The sequence below is a fragment of the Manis javanica genome, chromosome 17 (assembly GCF_040802235.1).
Source record: "Manis javanica isolate MJ-LG chromosome 17, MJ_LKY, whole genome shotgun sequence".
NCBI classification, from domain to species: Eukaryota; Metazoa; Chordata; class Mammalia; order Pholidota; family Manidae; genus Manis; species Manis javanica.
This window is the reverse complement of record NC_133172.1, coordinates 9,169,688-9,189,974: the sequence shown is the minus strand read 5'-3', so window position 1 is coordinate 9,189,974 and position 20,287 is coordinate 9,169,688. Positions and strand designations below refer to the sequence as shown.

The 20,287-nt window shown below is 49.5% G+C and overlaps 1 protein-coding gene across 1 annotated transcript; it reads right to left on the bottom strand.

The window, feature by feature from the left end:
• Positions 1–650: 650 nt before the first annotated feature.
• Positions 651–20,256, bottom strand: RSPH6A (radial spoke head 6 homolog A). Its single transcript, XM_037005474.2, has 6 exons — positions 19,282–20,256; positions 15,714–15,948; positions 8,074–8,829; positions 4,872–5,016; positions 3,986–4,103; positions 651–1,058 (listed from the first exon to the last, which is right to left on the bottom strand). The coding sequence occupies exons 1-6, from the start codon at positions 19,929–19,931 to the stop codon at positions 836–838; spliced, it is 2,127 nt and encodes a 708-aa protein (XP_036861369.2). The 5' UTR covers positions 19,932–20,256; the 3' UTR covers positions 651–835.
• Between the last annotated feature and the right edge of the window lie 31 nt (positions 20,257–20,287).

The following is a 20,287-nucleotide window of genomic DNA, read 5'->3' as shown; positions in this document are numbered from 1 at the left end:
CTGTATCATCCTTGTCTCTGCTCTCCCAGACTCCTTCCTGTCTCACCCCTCTATGTCTAGAGAGGTTTGTTCTAAAGCACAAATATGATCAAGGCCCTCCCCAGCTCAAAGCCCATCTGTGGCTCCCTAGTGTTCTTAAGGCAAAGTGAAGCCCAAAGTGATGTGCTCATGCCAAAGTCTCTTTCCAACCTCATTTCTCACCACTAACTCTTCACACCATGTCCCCAAAAAATGAGGTTTGAGAAACTACCTCAACACATAACACTCTCTCTTGCCTGTGGGTCTTTGCACATGCTGTTCCCTTTGCTTTGGAATGTTCTTTCCTATTCTATTCTTGACCTTTTAAGAGTCAGATCAGGAGCTGTCAGTCCTCTGGTTTCCCCTACCCAGGCTGTCATTGCCTGGGGATGCACCTGTCTCTTCTGTAGAGTGTGAGCTCAGCAAAGCAGAGCTGGGGCTCCTTAGTCACCTCTGTGCCCCCTCACCAGTGCAGTGCTGGGCTGACAGGAAGCACTTCAGTAGTTGTTTGACGGCCAGAAGAATGAATAAATGAAGCAATGGGAGGCTGGTTAACAGACGTGCCAGGAAATGTCTATGTTCCCAGCAGAGCAAACAGTCCTGACTTGGAAGCCATGTCAACATAGGAGGTAGACACATGAATGAGTGACTTGGCTGTAATGCCATGGGGAAATTTTATTGGGAGCAGCTGCCTTTGTCTTCCACGCCTGCCCTCCAGGGGCATCAAGCAAAACAGCAATGGAAAAACAACCCAAACCTCTCTATCTATAAGGGAAAACTTTCCATCTACCTGCTTGGGGGAGAGGGTTACGGGGCTTCAGTCATCCAGGTCCTCCTCCTCCTCCTCCTCTTCCTCCCCAGCTGCCAGGGCCTGCTCCTGGGCAGCCTTGAGGGCCTGCTCCTCCTCCACTGTGGGGTCACTGATCTCCATGATCTCTGGGCTGCTGGGGTACTCTTTCTGAATGGGGGGTGGCAGGGGTGGGTTGAAGTTCTCGGGACTGTACTTGTGGCCCCAGCCGATGTAGATGTTCTCAAACTTCCTGGAGGGGCAAAGAGATACTGGGAAGCTCTCCCTTAAAGGCCCCAGTCTGGACGTCTGTGAGGGATGGCCCCAGAGTAGGCATTGCATGATTGCCAAGTTGTGGGTGTGGTAGGGGGAATTGTGCCCATCAGTTTTCTCTGTTCATTTGTTCATGCAGTATTTATTGAGCATCTGCTAAGTGCTAGAGTTGCATTGTCCAGTAACACATGTAGCTATTGAGAACTTGAAAGGTGGCTAGTGTGACCAAAAACCTGCATTTCTCATTCTATTTTTCTGATTTTGCTTGTGAATTCTTTTTTGACCCAATTGTTTAGGAGTATGTTGTTTAATTTCTTCATATCTGTGAATATCCCAAACTCCCTTCTGTTATCAATTTCTAACTTCATTCCAGTGTGGTCGCAGGACATATTTTGTATAAACGATTCTCTTGTATTTATGGAGCCACGTTTTATGGCCTAGCATATGGCCTATCTTAGAGAATGTTCCATGTGCACTTGAGAAGAACATGTGTTCTGCTGTTGTTGAATTGAGTGGATTTTGTTTTAATTCATCTAAACAATAAAACTGATACTGAATCCAGTTATTGAAAAATGTCTGGGACAACTTGCATACATGAATCTACTTTTTCAACTGTAAATGTTGTGAAATCTGAATGTAGGCCAAGGATTCCTGATGAAAATTTAGCATGCAAATTGAGATATGCTATAAGTGTAAAGTTCACACCGGATACTGAAACCTTAGTATGGAACAAAGGAACCTAAAATAGCTCATTAATAATTTTTGCATGATTGATTTCATGTTGTAATGATAATATGTATGCTATTTGGGCTTAAATAAAATAAAAAGTTCACACCGGATACTGAAACCTTAGTATGGAACAAAGGAACCTAAAATAGCTCATTAATAATTTTTGCATGATTGATTTCATGTTGTAATGATAATATGTATGCTATTTGGGCTTAAATAAAATGTATTATTAAAGTTAATTTTGCCTGTTTATTTCTACTCTTTGAATGTAGCTACTAGAAAATTTTAAATGACATATGTGACTCATATTTTACTTATGTTGGATACTGTTGATGCAGAAGTGGGAACCTGGCAGGAAAAAACAAGACCAGAAGCCCTGATGGAGCCTTCATTGTTGAGCGAGGAAATGGATAATAAGCAAGGACGTGCTGGTTGGGCCTCAGCCCTGCCAATTCACGTCTCCCCAGAATTTTAACTAGAGAAGGAGAGAGGAGTAAATGGGAGAAAAGATGAGACTGGGATAAAGGGAGAGAGGCAGAGAGGAGCAGTGCGGGGAGAGGGGAATAAAGGTCTGGCTATGGGGAGTGGTTTGGCTTTGACCTTATTTTCACAGCCTTGCTGTTCCCGAGAATTGGTTTACCTCTGGGTGTTCCTCAGAGACTTCAGATACACTGCCTGCTTGGAGCCCCCAACCCCTGCCTGTCCTGGTTCCTGTGGCCCATGAACCGGCCCCCTCATCCCAGGGGTGAGCTCACGAGGAAGGTAGGCTCTCGGGCTCCAACCCCAGGCCTCGCAGCCAGACCTGGACTTCCACCCGATTCCTGGCGAGGCTACACACTCCCAGCTTTTGAAGCTCTGGTCTAGAACCTTGTGCCTGTTCTTCCCCCTGCTACTTCTTTCTTTCCCCAAAGATTTCAGATCGAGGCTGTTTTTCCCTGGAGTCCTTCCTCGATCCCCTCAAGGCGTGACAGTTATGAGAAGTCACTGGTCTGTCCATTCTCCTTAGTGGTACTTACCTTCGTTTGTAACGGTGTATTTGGGATGGGGTGGGGAGGGGGTTTGGGTTGAGGGTATGGGGCAGGGGGTGTCACAGGATGGAGGAGGAGAGAGGTGCTATACAGTTAACACCTGTGCTCCCAGGGGCCGGATCCATATTTGCCTTTCCAGAAAAGGGCCTGGGGCCCAGCAGCTAGTTGGCAAATAGTAACACTCAAGAGTTTTTTATAAAGAAAAAAACAGATGGGTGTATGGACGGTTGGGTGGTGGATGGGTGGGTGGTGGATGGGTGGGTGGTGGATGGGTGGGTGGAGTTCCAAACTGGGATCTTTTGCTTTCAGAAGGATGTTGGCAAATTAGGCAGAAGAAAGGGGTTTGCAAAAGCAAGTGTGCCTCTCGCCTACTTCTGGGAAAAAAAACCAAAATCGCTAAGAATGTGGTTAAGGTATCAAGGTGGAATCCGACAATAATGAGCACAGTGCGGGGACATCATTGAGATGGAAAAGGACGATGCATGAAAGCTCGCCGTGCCATCTGGTGGACAGAGCTGGTAGTGTGCCCGCCCGGTAGCTGCGGAGGGCGCCCTCCGGTGGCTGAGCAGAAAGGACGGAACGTGCCTGGAGAGAGGCTGAGGGATTGGGAGCACGTAGCTCCCTTTCTAAAGTTGCAAGAGTGACTTTGGCCTGCAAATCTTTTGGATGCAACTGGTGGGGGATCCTGGTGGGGGAGACTTCTGCCCCATAGAGGGAAGACACTTCAAATTGGAAGAACTGTCCAGGGGGCACAGGGAAGGAGTTATCTTCCTGAGATGAGACTGCCCTGTCATGGCTGCTTGGGAGGGGACTCCTGAGTCCTATACAGCTCCAGACCCATAGAGCAGGAAAGCCTGCGCCAGGGGGGCCAGCCAGAGATCCAGGTTTGAATCCTGCACATGCTGTGTGACTCTGGGTCAATTCCTTCCCTTCTTTGATCCTCCATTGTCCTCCATGAAGGGTCACACTCTTCAGTCTGGGATTTATCATTTCAGCCCTAGTGGAACTCCTGGAGCTTAACGAGGGGGCCAGCCCTGGGGCTTTCTGAAGGGGGTCCTACCAATCTCTGCCCACCCAAGAGTTGCCCCATCCCCCTGGTTCTGAAGGAGTTGTAGGGGCTTCCTTTGCCGGGAGGGACCAGAAGACCTACTTGCCACTGGCATAGGCATAGGCGCCCGGCCAGAGATTGGAGCTCACGACAGCCACGGAGTACTGTGGGCAGATGCTGCAGGATACGCGGGCCGTCCAGGGTGACATGTGCATGATTTCTGCAGGGGAGGGGAGAGCACCAGAGAGGTCAGAGGCTCAGCACTTCCGCCCTGCACAGACCCCTGGAGGGGAGGCAGGAAGAAGGGAGGGAGGGAGCAAAGGGGGAGGGCAAGCTGGGGCATGAAGGGAACCTTCATGGTGAACAGCATGGCAATGACGCTCGAACCCTGGCTCGGGACCACTCTCTTGCTATGCGGCCCCCAGGAGCCCACCTCACCTGCCTGAGTCTCAGTGACAGCCCCCAGAAAGTGGGGATATTTATCCTTCAGGAGGCGGTGAGCCTGGGGGCCCCCAGACAGGGAAGCTGCTGACTCTCTTTCCAGGGTGGCCATAGGTTTGGACCAGGGGGCAGAGGGCAGGACACAGGCCCCAGATTGCTGGAAATCTGGGTTCAAATCTAGGCTCTGTCCATTTACCCAGCCAGTCTCTCCTTCCTCCTTCCTCCGGTTGCCTGAGGTCCCAGCCTTGGAAAACTCCCGTTTAGTCTTCCAAAATCCAGCTCAGACCCCACCTCTCCTGGGGAAGCCTCCCCCAGCTATCTCTCTTTCTCCCCAAGCACAGGCAGGACCCCAAAGACCGTCTGCCACCATCTGGGCCATTGCCACATGTGTTCCATGCCCTTATGAGGAAGGCACTATCGTGATGCCCATTTCATAGATGAGAGAACCCCTGAGGCTCAGAGGACCCCCCCCCCCCGGCAATCTGCTGCCCCTCCCTCTCTCCTCAGGCTGGCAGGCTGGTGGTGTGCGCAAGAAGAGGACCCTTACTTGCATCCTCTGAGAGTGGCGTCAGCAGCGGGGGCCCCACTTCACGCTCCACCTCCTCTAGCCCCTCATCGGCCTTCTCTTCCTCCTCTTCCAGCTCCTCCTCCTCCTCCTCCTTCTGCAAAGGGTTCACCCAAGTGCAGCGGCCCTGGAGGTGGGGGGAAGGTCAGTGGCTCCCCTGGAGGACAGAGCCAACCTGCACCCTAGGAGGAGGTAAAAGGCCAAGCAGGACACTGAGGACTGGCCCTGTCCTCAGCGACCCAGGTGTGCCCAGGAGGACAGGGTCAAGGACTGAAGGACAGGAGCTGACACAGGTGGGGGGCTGCTGAGAGAGCTGTAGCGGTGATATCGAGACGTCTGCCTCCCGCTGGCTGTGTGGCCCCCGTTTCCGTGCATTCATTCATTTATCATATATTTAATGAGCACCGACTATATACAAAAGCCACTCTAGGTGCTGGGGATATATCCTTGAGAAAAGAGACCCCAAGTCTCTGTCCCGATGGAATTGACATTCAGCGGCCCATATGATGCTCTGCTTGCTCATCTGTGAAGTGGGGGTATCATGGGTGCCTCATTGGATTGTTGTTGGGCCCAAGAGGTGGTGAAGAACCCTTATTTTTTTTATTAAGGTATTATTAATATACACTCTTATGAAGGTTTCACATGAAAAAACAATGTGGTTACTACATTTACCCATATAATCAAGTTCCCACCCACACCCCAGTGCAGTCACTGTCCATCAGTGTAATATGATGCCACAGAGTCACTATTTGCCTTCTCTGTGCTACACTGTTCTCCCCGTGATCCCCCCACACCATGTGTACTAAACTTATTACCCCTCAATCCCCTTCTCCCTCCCTCCTCACCCACCCTCCCACACCCCTCCCCTGTGGTAACCACTAGTTCATTCTTGGAGTCTGTGAGTCTGCTGCCATTTTGTTCCTTCAGTTTTGCTTCGTTGTTATACTCCACAAATGAGGGAAATCATTTGGTACTTGTCCTTCTCTGTCTGGTTTATTTCACTGAGCATAATACCCTCTAGCTCCATCCATGTTGTTGCAAATGGTAGGATTTGTTTCTTTCTTATGGCTGAATAGTATTCCATTGTGTATATGGACCACCTCTTTTTTATCCATTCATCTACTGATGGACACTTAGGTTGCTTCCATATCTTGGCTATTGTAAAAAGTGCTGCGATAAACATAGGGGTGCATATGTCTTTTTGAATCTGAGAAGTTGTATTCTTTGGGTAAATTCCAAGGAGTGGGATTCCCAGGTCAAATGGTATTTCTATTTTGAGTTTTTTGAGGAACCTACATATTGCTTTTTAAAATGGTTGAACTAGTTTACATTCCCACCGGCAGTGTAGGAGGGTTCCCCTTTCTCTGCATCCTCACCAGCATTTGTTGTTCCTAGTCTTTTCTATGTTGGCCATCCTAACTGGTGTGAGGTGATATCTCATTGTGGTTTTTATTTGCATTTCCCTGATAATTAGCGATGTGGAGCATCTTTTCATGTGCCTGTGGGCCATCTGAATTTCTTCTTTGGAGAATTGTCTGTTCATATCCTCCTTCCATTTTTTAATCAGGTTATTTGCTTTTTGGTTGCTGAGGCATGTGAACTCTTTATATATTTTGGATGTTAACCCCTTGTCGAATATGTCATTTACAAATATATTCTCCCCTACTATAGGATGCCTTTTTGTTCTGTTGATGGTGTCCTTTGCTGTACAGAGGCTTTTTAGTTTGATGTAGTCCCATGTGTTCATTTTTGCTTTTTCTTCCCTTGCTCGAGGAGATGAGTTCAGGAAAAAGTTGCTCATACTTATATTCAGGAGATGTTTGCCTATGTTGTCTTCTAAGAGTTTTATGGTTTCATGACTTGCATTCGGGGCTTTGATCCATTTCAAGTTTACTTTTGTGTATGGGGATAGACAATAATCCAGTTTCATTCTCTTGCATGTAGCTGTCCAGTTTTGCCAACACCAGTTGTTGAAGAGGTTGTCATTTCCCCATTGTATGTCCATGGCTCCTTTATCGTATATTAATTGACCATATATGCTTGGGTTTATATCTGGGCTCTCTAGTCTGTTCCATTGGTCTATGGATCTGTTCTTGTGCCCGAACCAAACTGTCTTGATTACTGTGGCTTTGTAGCAGAGCTTGAAGTTGGGGAGCAAGATCCCCCCCCACTTTATTCTTCCTTTTCAGGATTGCTTTAGCTATTTGGGATCTTTTGTGGTTCCATATGAATTCTATAACTATTTGCTCTAGTTTGTTGAAGAATGCTGTTGGTATTTTTATAGGGATTGCATTGAATCTGTAGATTGCTTTAGGCAGGATGGGCATTTTGACAATATTAATTCTTCCTATCCATGAGCACAGGATGTGTTTCCATTTATTGGTATCTCCTTTAATTTCACTTGAGTGTCTTGTAGTTTTCAGAGTATAGGTCTTTCACTTCCTTCATTAGATTTATTCCTAGGTATTTTATAAGAAAACATATGTTTTTGAATGAAAGAACCTAAGTACATAGCCGACTTCAATTTCATCAACTATGAATTGGGAAATGATGATCATGCCATCTCAGAAGGACTTATCTGGATTCAATAAAACATTGTGAATTCAATAAATGTTTACTGAATGAATGAATTAATAAAAGTTCCTAGCACACAGCAGGTGTTTCCTTGAATGAAGAAATAAATGAATATAATGTTCAGAGACATTAGGCATTCAGTAAATGCAGGACCACAATCTCTTAGGCACAATTCCAAATTCTGAAAAGCTTTGGAAACCAAAAGTTTTTCATGAGTCATTTGGTGGCAACCCTCACGTGAGCTGATGAGAAGCTATACAGTTTTGCTGCAGAAATAATGGAGCGTTTGAACACCGGCTGCAGCCCCAGCGCCAGCCCCAGCCCCAGCTCCTGCCTGAGGTGTTGTGTGATGTATGGTGTATGTACTATGTCACCTTTTTACAACCTGAAAAATTCAGAATTCCAAGAGGGATCTGGCCCCAGAGGTTTCTGACAGGGTATTGTTAACCAGCAGGCATTGAATGAATGAAACACCACCTGAAGAAATGCATACATGAATACCACTCAGCACAATGTCTCGCAGAGAGCAGGTACTTGATTGTCATTGTTTCACACCTGTGCCGCCTGATTCTGCGGGCACGGGTGGGGAGGTGGGCGTCCCCAGTCTCACCTGTGGCAGGATGTGCTGCGTGTGGTGCACCCAGTTGGCCATGGAGTCCACCATCTCGAGCACCGGAATGCCCTCGAAGTCCGGGTTCTCCTCATAGGAGTCGCGCCCCACGCCGCCCTCCTCCTCCTCGTCGCCCTCCTCCTCGTTGGACTGGTAGAAGCCGAGCGGGCTGACGTGCGTGGCGGCCGAGATGCGGGCGATCTGGGCCCGCAGGTAGTTGGCCTCGTTGCCCGGAAAGGGTGGGTAGCTGACGACCGGCGCGTCCAGGCGGCCGGTGAAGAACTTCCTGGTCCGGCGGGCCTGCACGATCTGGCTGGGGGTGACGTGCGGCAGCCGCGTCCACGGCCTGCCCGGCTCGTTGCAAACGAAATACAGGTACTTATTGGTGCCGGAGCGGCTCTCCTCCTTGGGGATGGCGGTGGGTGGCTTCCACACGGGCTTGGGGATGGTGTCGGGGGCCTGCTCCTCGCCCTCCTCGCCCTCCTCGCCGTGGGCCTCCATGCCCTCACCGCCCTCTGTCGTCTCCTCCTCCTCCACCTCCACCTCCTCACCTTCCCGGAATTCCACCTCGGCCACCAGGTAGCTGCCACTGAGCCCCAGGATCTTGCCCCAGAAGCGGCAGGTACGAACGGGCTGCTGCTCCACCAGCTGCCTCAGGGCCATGAAGATGCGGAAACTCTCATCTGAGCTCAGGCCCACACCCGCCTGTTGGAAGTAGAAGGCAGCCTCCATGATGTTGGGCAACGCCATCTCCACCTGCAGAGGGTTGGGTAGAGAGCCGAGGAAGAGAGGGTGAAGCCCTGCTCCCCAGCCTGACTCTTCTAGAGTCCAGAGAGCGAAACACTCTGTAACTCAACTGCTCATGCAGCTGCTTCTAGCCGGGGGATGTAGAGGTAAGTCCTTGGAAAGGATGTCCTTTGCTGGAAAAGAAAAGGCAGAACACTAGGAGAAAATCCTTTGCTTCTTCATTCTTACCCTCTCTTCCTGCCTGGAAAAGGACGTGAGATCTGGAGGCAAAGCAGCTATTTTGGGACCATGAGGCAACACATGGGAGACAAAGTCTGACACCTCAATGGTGGTGAAGCTGAAAGGTGGAAACTTCCCAGTCCCCAGTGAGCCGACTTAGCTGCCCTAGCTTTCTTGTTCAATGGGACAAAGAAGCCACTTTTGGTCCTGGTTTCTGTTACTTGTACCCAAATGCATTCCTAATAGATATTCCAAATGATACAGCAAATCTAGGGAAAAGACAGGTCTGAAACCCAGGAATCAGGATGGCGGCAATTAAGTCCTGCCCCTCTTGCCACCTTCTTCACTACCTGTCGTGTTCACAATGCCAGGGAGATGGAGGAAGGGAGAGGGAGAGAAAGGAGGCCCAGAAAGGGAGTGAGAACAAGCAAATCAAGGGCTGGAACTAAAATGCACTCAGGCTTTGGGTCGGCCACTCCAACATCCACAGGGCCACCAGGCTGTCCCCAACACTTTCATTCAGTCAGTCTAGAAATCTTTATGAAGGGTCCCCTGAGGATCAGCCCTGAACGAGGGAAGGCCGTTCTGATACGATGTATCAGAGGACAAAACAGACGAGGGCCTTCTTCATGAGATCAGCATGAGCTGCCCTTGGCCAACCTGGCAGGTCTGGGAAAACAATGTCCCCACGCAGGGAGACCACATGCTCTCTTGCCAGAATCTGAAATCAGAATGGGGTGGGGTATGGTAGGCAGAACCATCCCTCCAAAAAATGACCAGGTCGCAGTCTCCGGACCTGTGAACATGTTATCATATATGACAAGAGGGACCTGGAGGTGTGATAAATTAAGGCTCTTTTGATGGGGAGATTATCCTGGATGATGTGGGTGGGCCCATTGTAATCACAGGGTGTAGATAAGTGGAAGAGGAAGGCAGGAAAGTTAGAGAAGATGTAATGACAGGAGCTGAAATCAAAAAGAGCTTTGAAGAGGCTACACGCTGGCTTTGATGGTGGTGGAAGGTGCCAGGAGGAAGAACATGAGCAGCCTCCAGATACTGGAAAAGTGTCTATCAGTAGATGAGTGGATAAAGAAGAGGTGGTACATATACACAGCGGAATATTATTCAGCCATAAGAAGAAAACAAATCCTACCATTTGCAACAACGTGGATGGAGCTAGAGGGCACTATGCTCAGTGAAATAAGCCAGGCGGAGAAAGACAAGTGCCAAATGATTTCCCTCATTTGTGGAGTGTAACAATGAAGCAAAACTGAAGGAACAAAACAGCAGCAGACTCACAGACTCCAAGAAGGGACTAGTGGTTACCAAAGGGGAGGGGTGTGGGAGGGAGGGAGAAGGGGACTGAGGGGTATTATGTTTAATACACTTGGTGTGGGGGGTCACGGGGAAAACTGTGTAGCACAGAGAAGGCAAATAGTGAATCTGTGGCATCTTGCTGCACTGATGGACAGTGACGGCAATGGGGTGTAGGGGGGACTTGATAATATGGGTAAATGTAGTAACCACGTTTTTTCATGTGAAACCTTCATAAGAGTGTCTATCAGTAATACCTTAATAAAAAATTTAAAAAAAACAAAACAAGAAAGGCAAAAAAGGCAATTATTAGTGAGCATTTGAAATAGTTGAAAATCCAGCAAAGATGGATGGAAAAACAAAACAAAAAAAATCATTATGCTGTCTTAAGCCATTAAGTTTGTGGTAATTTGTTACAGCAGCCATAGGAAACTAATACGGGTCCAATTTCTGCATGCGGCTGAAAGTGAAACGTGTAAATGCGGCAGCCACACAGTGGATGATTCTCTGTGTGTGGGTGGACAATGGAGGCCAGTTTGCAGAGAGAAGGATCAGAGCAGGGGCAGATGTTGGTCATCTTGGGTCCAGCTATTCCTGAGGTCCATCTAAGTGCCACAATTCTGGGGAGTGCCTTGCATCTTTCTGGTAAATTCCATCCCTCCCTCCACTTCATTTCAGCAAGCTCTAGGTGTGTGTTACTGGAAACCAAATAGTCTTGACTCAGACACCTGTTCATCCCTGGTAACTGTCCAAGGGGAAAAGGCTTGCATGTGATCAAAGACAACAACATCATAATAACAACAGCAGAAGCCTCACTTCTGTTGGGGCTGGTGAGGGGGGGAATTGGATCAAAGACATGAGCTTCTCATTGGGAAACTGTGCACGGCTTCTGGAAGGTACAGTGATCACCACCACACAACTGGAAGTCAGGGCAGTAAAAAGTTCCAAGTTAACACATTTCCAGCTCCTTTATATGGCCATCTGAGTCATTGGCCATTCTTCTTGAAGAAGATGAGAATTCTGGAGATAACTGCTAACTTCTGTTTGGTGCACTAAAAGACTATTTGTCTCTTGTTTCATATGTACTGAAATACTATTCAAAGAGTTCGTAAATTCTGAAAAGGTAGTGTAGTACTTTGTTGGGGCATGTTAACAAAGCGCCACAAACTGAATCAACAGAAGTTGATTGTCTCCCAGGTCCGCAGGCCAGAAGTTGTGAGCAAGGTGTCCGCAGCGCTGTTTCCTTCTGATGCGGGAAGAATCTGTCCCAGCCCCTCGCCCTGCTTCAGGTATTCTGCCAGCCACCACTGGCCTCGGCTCGTAGCAGCAGGTCCCAATTGCTGCCTTCCCGTCTACATGGCGTTCTCCCTGTGCGCGTGTGCCCAGACTTAACCTTTTATAAGAACACGAGTCGTCTTAGACTAGGGGCCCACCCTGCTCCAGTGTGACCTCCTCTTAACTAATTACACCCACAATGACCCTACTTCCAAACAGGTCGTATTCTGAGGTACTGTGGGGAGGGCTTAGGACTTCAACATGTAAATCTGGGGTGGGGGGGTGGAGATACACAATTCAACCTGTAATAGACAGTTAGTGTGAAAATGAACAGTGATGCTTAAATTGTACCAGCTGATGTAAAAGATTTGATGACAAGTATACCAAGGTTTTTCCTAAAGGTACTACATTCCCCTTTTTTAAAAGGTCCATTTGTGAACACTGTTAAAATGAACAATTTATTACATCTTTTTCCTCTTCCTGCTAGACTCGACTGTTGTTCCAAAATGTTTCGTCCCACTCCAGGGGGTCTACATTCCCACCCCTGCCCTCTCTGTGCTCCGAAGTGACATGTCACTTGCTCTGACCACCTGAAACGGCAGCGAAAGGGACACATGTCACCTCCAAGCAGAAGCTGTAAGAGCCCCTGTGTGGTCTGCTATGCCCTCTTTTTCATCCTCTGGAGCCATGGAAGCCTGTGTCACAGTGGGGCCTCCGACCCCCTGGGTTCTCAGGTGGCCGATGAGCAAAGCCATCTTCCCGGCCTGGATGGGCTGGTAGTGTGGGTGAGAAGTAAACTGCCATTTTAAACCAGAGAGACTGTTGGGCCATCTGTTATCTCAGCTTGATGCGGCACACCCTCATACTCTATAGCTGGAGAGTGGTTATTTTGCAAGTAATCCTGGCGGTTTCCCTTGATCTTAAACACAGTGCACTTGCTTGTTTGCCTAACTGATGTTTAGCCTGGCAACTCAAGGGGTAAAGTCAAAACTTAGCCCCAAGACTCACCTTGCTGCCAGGAGGGAAGGTAGGGGAGTGAGTGTAGGAAACTCTTGGAAGTGGATGCCTGGCCCATGAAACAAAGGCCATCACCCTCTTTCTGGATACCCCTCCCACCCGTCCACATGGCAGTGGAGTGACCTCCTCCATGTTTAAATTGTATCATCCTGTCTTTCTGTCCACTGCTGACTAGAGCAAGAGTGGCCAACTGCCCCAAGATAAGAGATCAGACTGTTTTCTCTCCCTCTGCAATTTGTGCCTGGGTGGAGAGAAAGTACAGCTGGCATCCCCCCTGCCTAGACATGACCTCTTTGGTATGGCTGGGTTTGAACCTAGGTTAGTCTGGCTCCAGAGGCCACATTCTAGCCCCTCCTTTATAACTCCTCCCTGTGGCCAAAATCTTTCTTTTTTCCTCCCAGTTCCCAGTCATACCCTACATATGATATGGGAAAAAAGATTTCCTAGTGGCAACTGGATGGGATATTTAAAAAGTAAATTCAGGAGCTGTGGGTTGCTGTATACTGCCAGGGGGAGGGGGTGGGGAAGAGAGAGGAGCAGAGGTCAAATATGGGCACTGGGATCCCTGCATACCAGCTGAGCCTGGGCCCCGCCACATCCCTGCCCTTGGGTTGGAAGGAGGTGGTCACTGTCAGCATGCTGAGCCAGCACCATTCCGGACCTTCTTCTCCATCGCTTGCCTTCCGCGGACTGGACAAGCTCTGTGGTCACTTTCGCAGCCTCCCTGGCAGTCAGGGATGGTCATGTGATCCAATCTGGCCAATAGGATGGAAGCAGAGATTTTCTAGGCAGCTTCTGGGAAACTTTTGCTCCCCAGATTTAAAGAAAGAAAAAAAAAGGAGACACACAGGGGAAAGCTCTTTCCCTCCCTTTTTGGGGCACTGGTGTGTGGGTACGTGTGCGGCTGCAGCAGCCATTTTTTAACATAAAGTGATGAGCTCAAGGACCAAACATGGATATGCTTGAAAGTCTGATGAAGGCGGCAACATGGAGGGGAGGAAAGAGTCGGCATTCTTCATGACGTCACAGAGAGGCCACCCCAACTCCGCCCACTCTGGGTGATGTGAAGTAATTAAATACTTTACTGAATTGCTTAGGCCATTTTAATCAAACACTTGCAGCAAAACTCAAGCCTTACTGACTGCACTGGCCAGAGATGGGGTTTATTCCAAGGCTTCTATGTTGACGTGAACTGCCCTCTTGGTTTACAGACAGGAGGAGGTTTGGAGGTGACGAGAGAAGGCAGCCCTCAGTGTCCCCGCCCTGGGGAAACACCTTGCCAGCCCTAGACTGCTTGTACCTGACTATCAGGTGTGAGAGAATCTTTGATCCTGTGTAAGCCACTCGCCTCCATTTCTGTGACATCATCTAGTTCCTGCTTTAAAGTGACCTGTGTTGTCACACAAGTACAGTTAAGTGTTACTTTTTGGAATGTGACAGAATAATTCTAAAGTCAGTCTAAAATTATACGTGCAAGAATAGTCAGGAACTTTTCAAAGCAGAGGCACAGTGACGGGGAGCCTTGTACTAGCAAATAACCAAACCTGCTGCAGGGCGTACACAGCAAGCCGGAGAGTCCGAGAGCAGAAAGCCACAAACAGGGCAAAGGCACAGGGAATCCAGAAACAGACAGTCCAGACAGGCGTTAATAAATGGTAGAGGCGGCATTCCAAAGCAGGAAGAATGGATTATTCCATGCGTATTGGGATCATGGCTAGCCATTTGGAAGCAATAGAAAATGAGAGAAATGAGAGCTCTACCTCCCATCAGACAGAAAAATAAGTACAAAATGCTGAATCACCGATCTCGCTGAATCTCTTCCCAGAAACACACACAGGCCACGAATGCCCACAATATTGATCTTCAACAAGGCCTCACCCTAAGGACTCCAGCTGCAAGTTCTAAGGGGGTGGGGCCTCCAGGGACAAGGTCCTGGAAAGAGATGCAGCCTCCTGTGCAAATTTCAATGGGGCGGAGCCTCAGGAGTCCCGGAACTCTAAGGGGGCGGAGCCTCCAAGGACCAGTCAGATGGGGATGCGACTTGGAGGGGGCGGTGGAGAGGAAGGGTGCAATTTGAGGGGGTGGGGCCTCCCAAGGAGAGAATGTTGATCTGAAATTCAAAACCATATTCTCAGGTAAAACTCTTATTCCTCCCTAAGACTTGGGTCCCAGTCTGCGCTCTGCCCAGGCAACGGCCCCATCCTTTGTCAGGTCACCGTCCCAGCTTTCTCTCAGCGTCCCCCCGACCGTGGCCCGAATCCTAGAATCTCAGGCGTAGGAGGAGCACAGAGCAGCTCCACCTGCAGAGAGGGCGGAAGGCGGCACGCGCTCCGAGGTCAGGTCCCGCCTTCCTAGTCCGGTCTCGGCACTTCCTAGCCTCGGGTCCTCCACAGATGGGAGTAACAGCACTTGCCTTGTTTCAGGGATGAAACAAGGGGCGTTGTCCTAAAGTTCTTAGCAGGGGGCCTGGGAGGTGTCAGAATGATAAAAAACAGAGTCTTTAACAAATTTTCCTTGAAAGAGGAAAAGAATACCTCACCTGAATTTTAAGCAGTTATCCAATTCTGGAAGCAGAATCGTGGAATTAAATATTCTGAGGATATCAGAATGTTAATGAGTCACGGGTAGAAGAGTTATCAGCGGCTCTCGACTTTCAAAAGGGGAAAGTGAACCCAAGGGATAGCGGGCAGTCCCGTGTTGAGGGACTCCAGGGGGTTTCACAGGGAACGTCTGCAAAGCAGTTACTTTGGGGAGGGAGGAGTAAGGTTTGGTAAGAAAGGCCAGCCTCCACCCCATGCTGACGCTGGAGTCAGCTTCCTAAAACGCCGAGCTAAGCAGCCCTTCCTCTCCTTCAAGCCTTTCCACGGCGCCCCAGCGGCCTCAGCAGCAAGCACAGGCTCCTCAGCCTAGCGTTCAAGGCCCTCTGTGACCTGGTCCTGGCCCCGACCGCAAGGCACACACCCTAGATCGAAATCATTTGTGTTTTCTCGGGGTGCCGTGCGCTCCCTCACCTCCAGGCCTGGGCCACTGCGGGTCCCGCTGCGCGCTACTCCCCCCGCCCCACTCACCACCTCCTCCTCCATCTCCTGTTCTTCCTCGACACTGCCACTCCGGACGAACAGCGCCTTCTGCTTCTCAGCCATCTCATAGGTCACCTGCAGCTCGGGGTCATCCCGCAGCGTGTCCAGCTTGGGGTGGAACCACTCCCACTGCGTGGTTCGGTTCAGCGACTCCAGGATGGACAAGGGGTCCTCGGGACGCTGGTTCAGGATCTTGGTCAGCAGGTTCACCAGGTGTTCATACCTGCCTCCCGGAGGGAGTGAGGGGTGGGGTACAGCACCCGCTCAGCTCACTGAGCGCACTGCTTTGTGCCTGGCCCTGTGTGGGGCGCTGACATGGTGTAGAGAAAAGGTCTCTTTTTTGACATTCTGATGGTGGGGACAGACATTAACTAAATATGTAAAATAAATCGTGTCAGGGGTGGTAATATCTCTGGAGACAAATAAAGCAGGAATAGGGGACTGGGAATGCCAAGGATAGGAGATGGTTTGTCATTTTAAAGGGAGGCCAGGGAAGCCCTCACCAAGATGATATTTAAGTGGAGATCTGAATGAAGGATCAGGCTGATACTGGGGAAAGGGTGCTTTAGTCAGACGGAACAGCAGGTGCACAGACCCTGAGACATTTTATGAGACTAAAGTAATCTTGATACCAAAGCTCAAGAAAACTAGGAGAAAGGAAAACTCCATGCTGGTCTTATTTAGAAATATAGCTACTGAAATTCTAAGCAAAATATTAGCAAATGACATCCAGCAATTTCTCATAAGGATGCACACCATGATTAAATTGGGCTAATAAAAGGAATGCAAGAGTGGATTTTCTTCTATTAGAAAAATAGAAAAAATATAATTTATCATGTTAATATATTAATGGACCTATGTAAGACGACAAGAGGTGCAGAGAAATTGTTTGATAACAGTAAACACTCATTCATGATTTTTAAAAACCTAGCAAATTTGGAATAGAAGGTACTTTTTAACAATTTTATGAAGGGTAGCCACAAGTAACGATAGCACACACCAAACACCGACGGTAAAAGACCAAGTCTTTTCCCTTATGAGATTGGGAATGAGGATGGCTGCTTTCACAACTTCTGTTTCACACTTCACTGGAGGTCCCAGCCCATGCAATCTGACATGACAAAGAAAGGAAAGGTAGGACTGGAAAGGAAGAAGCAAAATGGTTTGCAGGTGATATCACTGCAAGTGACATGCAAAGGCCTTGAGCTGAGGGTGTGCCTAGCATGTTGGGGGAACATGAACTTGGCTGGAGTGGAGGGAAAGAGGGGGATTATGGGAGGAGAGGAGGCCAGAGGGATAACACTGATGGCTTTCTTCCACCTGAGCCAGGTGCTACACTGGGTACTTGCCAGCAATGTTTAATTCTCACTACAATCATTCATCTGAGGAACAATTATAATCCCCACTCTCCCCATGAGCAAACGGGGCCTTAGAAAAGTTGAGGTCGTTAAGTTACACAGTGGTAGCATAGCCAGGATTTGGAACCAGGTTGGTCTGACTTCAAAGCACATGTGTCCAACCTTCTGCAGAGTGGAAACCCTTGGGCAGTAGTCTTGGGTGTGGTGAAGGGCCCTCATTGAATTGCAAAGGTAAGAAGTCAGTCTTTGACTAGGGCTTTTCAGTAAGGGACCCTGAAGCTCCTGAGGGCTTGGACTTGTTGGGGAGAGTTAGAAGTTAATTTTGACTGGACTCTAGACTCTGAGGTAGGCACTGACTAGAGATAAAGCTTGGAGAGTGGGCAGGGAATGACCTATAAGGGATTTGAAGGCTGTTGTGAGGAACATGGAACTTCTTTCTTGGGGCACTAGGGAGCCATGGCAGGCTCTGAGCATGGGAAGAATGGGGTCAACTTTGTGCTCTAGCAAGACCTGTTACTTCTCCAAATGGGCAGAGGATACGAAGAGACAGTTCTCCAAAGAAGAAATTCAGATGGCCAACAGACACATGAAAAGATGCTCCATGTCACTAATCATCAGGGAAATGCAAATTAAAACCACAATGAACTATCACCTCACGCCTATCAGGATGGCCAGCATCGAAAAGACTAAGAACAACAAATGCTGGTGAGGATGCGGAGAAAGGGGAACCCTCCTACACTGCTGGTGGGAATGTAAGCTAATTCAACCACTGTGGAAAGCAGTATGGAGGTTCCTCAAAAAACTAAAAATAGAAATACTATTTGACCCCGAAATCCCATGCACCCCAATGTTTATCGCAGCACTTTTTACAATAGCCAAGATATGAAAGCAACCTAAGTGTCCATCAGTAGACGAATGGATAAAGAAGAGGTGGTACATATACACAATGCAAAACTATTCAGCCATAAGAAAGAAACAAATCCTACCATTTGTAACATGGATGGAGCTGGAGGACATTATGCTCAGTGAAAAAAGCCAGGTGGAGAAAGACAAGTGCCAAATGATTTCCCTCATTTGTGGAGTATAACAACGAAGCAAAATTGAAGGAACAAAATAGCAGTAGACCCACAGACTCCAAGAAGGAACTAGTGGTTACCAAAGGGGAGGGGTGTGGGGGGGAAGGTGGGTGGGGAGGGAAGGAGAAGGGGATTGAGGGGTATTATGTTTAGTACACATGGTGTGGGGGATCACGGGGAAAACTGTGTAGCACAGAGAAGGCAAACAGTGACTCTGTGGCATCTTATTACACTGATGGACAGTGACTGCAGTGGGGTATGGGTGGGACTTGATAATATGGGTGAACATAGTAACCACATTGTTCTTTCGTGTGAAACCTTCATAAGAGTGTCTATCAATAATACCATAATTTAAAAAATTAAAAAAAAAAAGACCTGTTACTTCTCCAACCTCATTTGCCCCTACACCCCCTCTTCCTCCTGGTTCCAGTCACACCAGCTTCCTTGCTGTTCCTCAAACACAGCAAGCCTTCAAGCATTTAAACTTGCTGTGTCTCATACCTGGACACTCGCCCTCCATTTACCTGCAAGGTGATCTCCCTTACCTGCTTCGGGTTCCTAATCAAATGTCATCTCCTCAGACAGGCCTTCCCTGACCTCACTCCCTTTTCCCCTCACCCTGCCTTCTTTCTCACCTTATCATTTATAACATGTATAGTCCATGCTCACTAGAGTGTGAGCTTCACAAGGAGGTAATGGGGCTGCCGAAGGTGTGTAATGACTAGAGCTAAGTGGCCTTGGCAAGTGCCTTAGTCTGGCAGGAAAGTTAAGTGGATAACAGGGCCTCAGGATCCAAATAACTTGCCCTGGGATTCTGGATCTGCCACATGCTAGGTGTTATCTTGGGCATGGAACCTAATTTCTCTGCGACAATTTCCTTCTCTGTAAAACAGGGACAGTAGATATGCAACATCTCAGCTGTGACCACTAGATGTCAAGTACTGGCACACCTGTCTGGTAAGTGACTGTGCTATTTGTTGGTATTTATTCTAACTCCTACGCCGAGTTAGAGTTAGATGCCCCAGAGCAGTCGAAGGCTCTCCGTGAGAGGCATTCCCAGAACCTGAGCAGGGCCTTCCCTGTCTGAGTTCTGCCCCCTCCCCACTATGGGCCCCCTCTCACAGGCTGAGGTCGCAGTTGACGCTCGTCTGCAGCAGGTAGGCCTTGGCATTCTGTATGGCCAGCTCCTGAGGCTCAGGCCCCAGCACCTCCATACTGAAGGGCATGAAGCGCGGCTCCGAGGGTGTGAACTGGAGGGCTGGGTCATCTCTCATGTAGGGCCCATGCTGGGCACCCTGGCTGAACTGCGGGTCTTCTCTCTGATACCTGTTGAACTGGCCCAAGAGGTCGGACTGGGGCTCCTGGTAGGCAGGCTCCAGTTGCTGAAGGAGACTGCTGCGGCCCTGCTGCAGCTGCTGCAGCACTAGGCTGGCGTGGCGGGAGGCCTGGATCCTGTCCTCGTCCAGGTAATGTCGGGGCTGGCCATCTGAGGTAAAGACCACATTCTGGGGAGGGTACTTTACGCCACCGGGCTGGGCTTCCTGGGCCTGGAACATCGTTAGGCTCTCACGTCGGCTCGGGCTGGCCCCCTGTGACCAGTCCTGGAGACTGCTCCGCCAGGGCTGGGCGTGGGGTGGTATGTGCTGCACCTTGCCGGGGTCCATGGGCCCAGCCTGACTGTAATGCTGACCGCGCGGCTGGAGGGCCTGGGAGCTCCTCCTGCTAGAAGACTGCTGAGTAGGGGGCTCAGGGTCCGGTGGTGAGTCTCCCATAGTTTAAAAGGGGTCGCAGACTTCTGGGAGGAAGGCTTGCAGACAGGCAGGCAGGCCACACGGGTCGCCTGCCAGCACACACCCTGCAGCCTCCACGCCAGCTGCGCCGGTTTCCAAGGAGGGAGGGGGAGGCCGTTGGTTGGGGTGGGGGCGGCGCGCCGGACGTCGGGGCCAGGGAGTTGGTCTCCGCGCAGGCGCAGCCCCAGGCCCCGCACGCTTCCAGCCTTCCCTCCGGGTCCCGGGCGCGCCCCTTCGGGTACCGCGCAGTCCCTCTGCGGGCTCGGAGGCGAAGAGAGACGGCACCGAGATCCCAGGCCCGCGATCTTTTAATTTTTCTTAAACGCAAAACCCTGCCC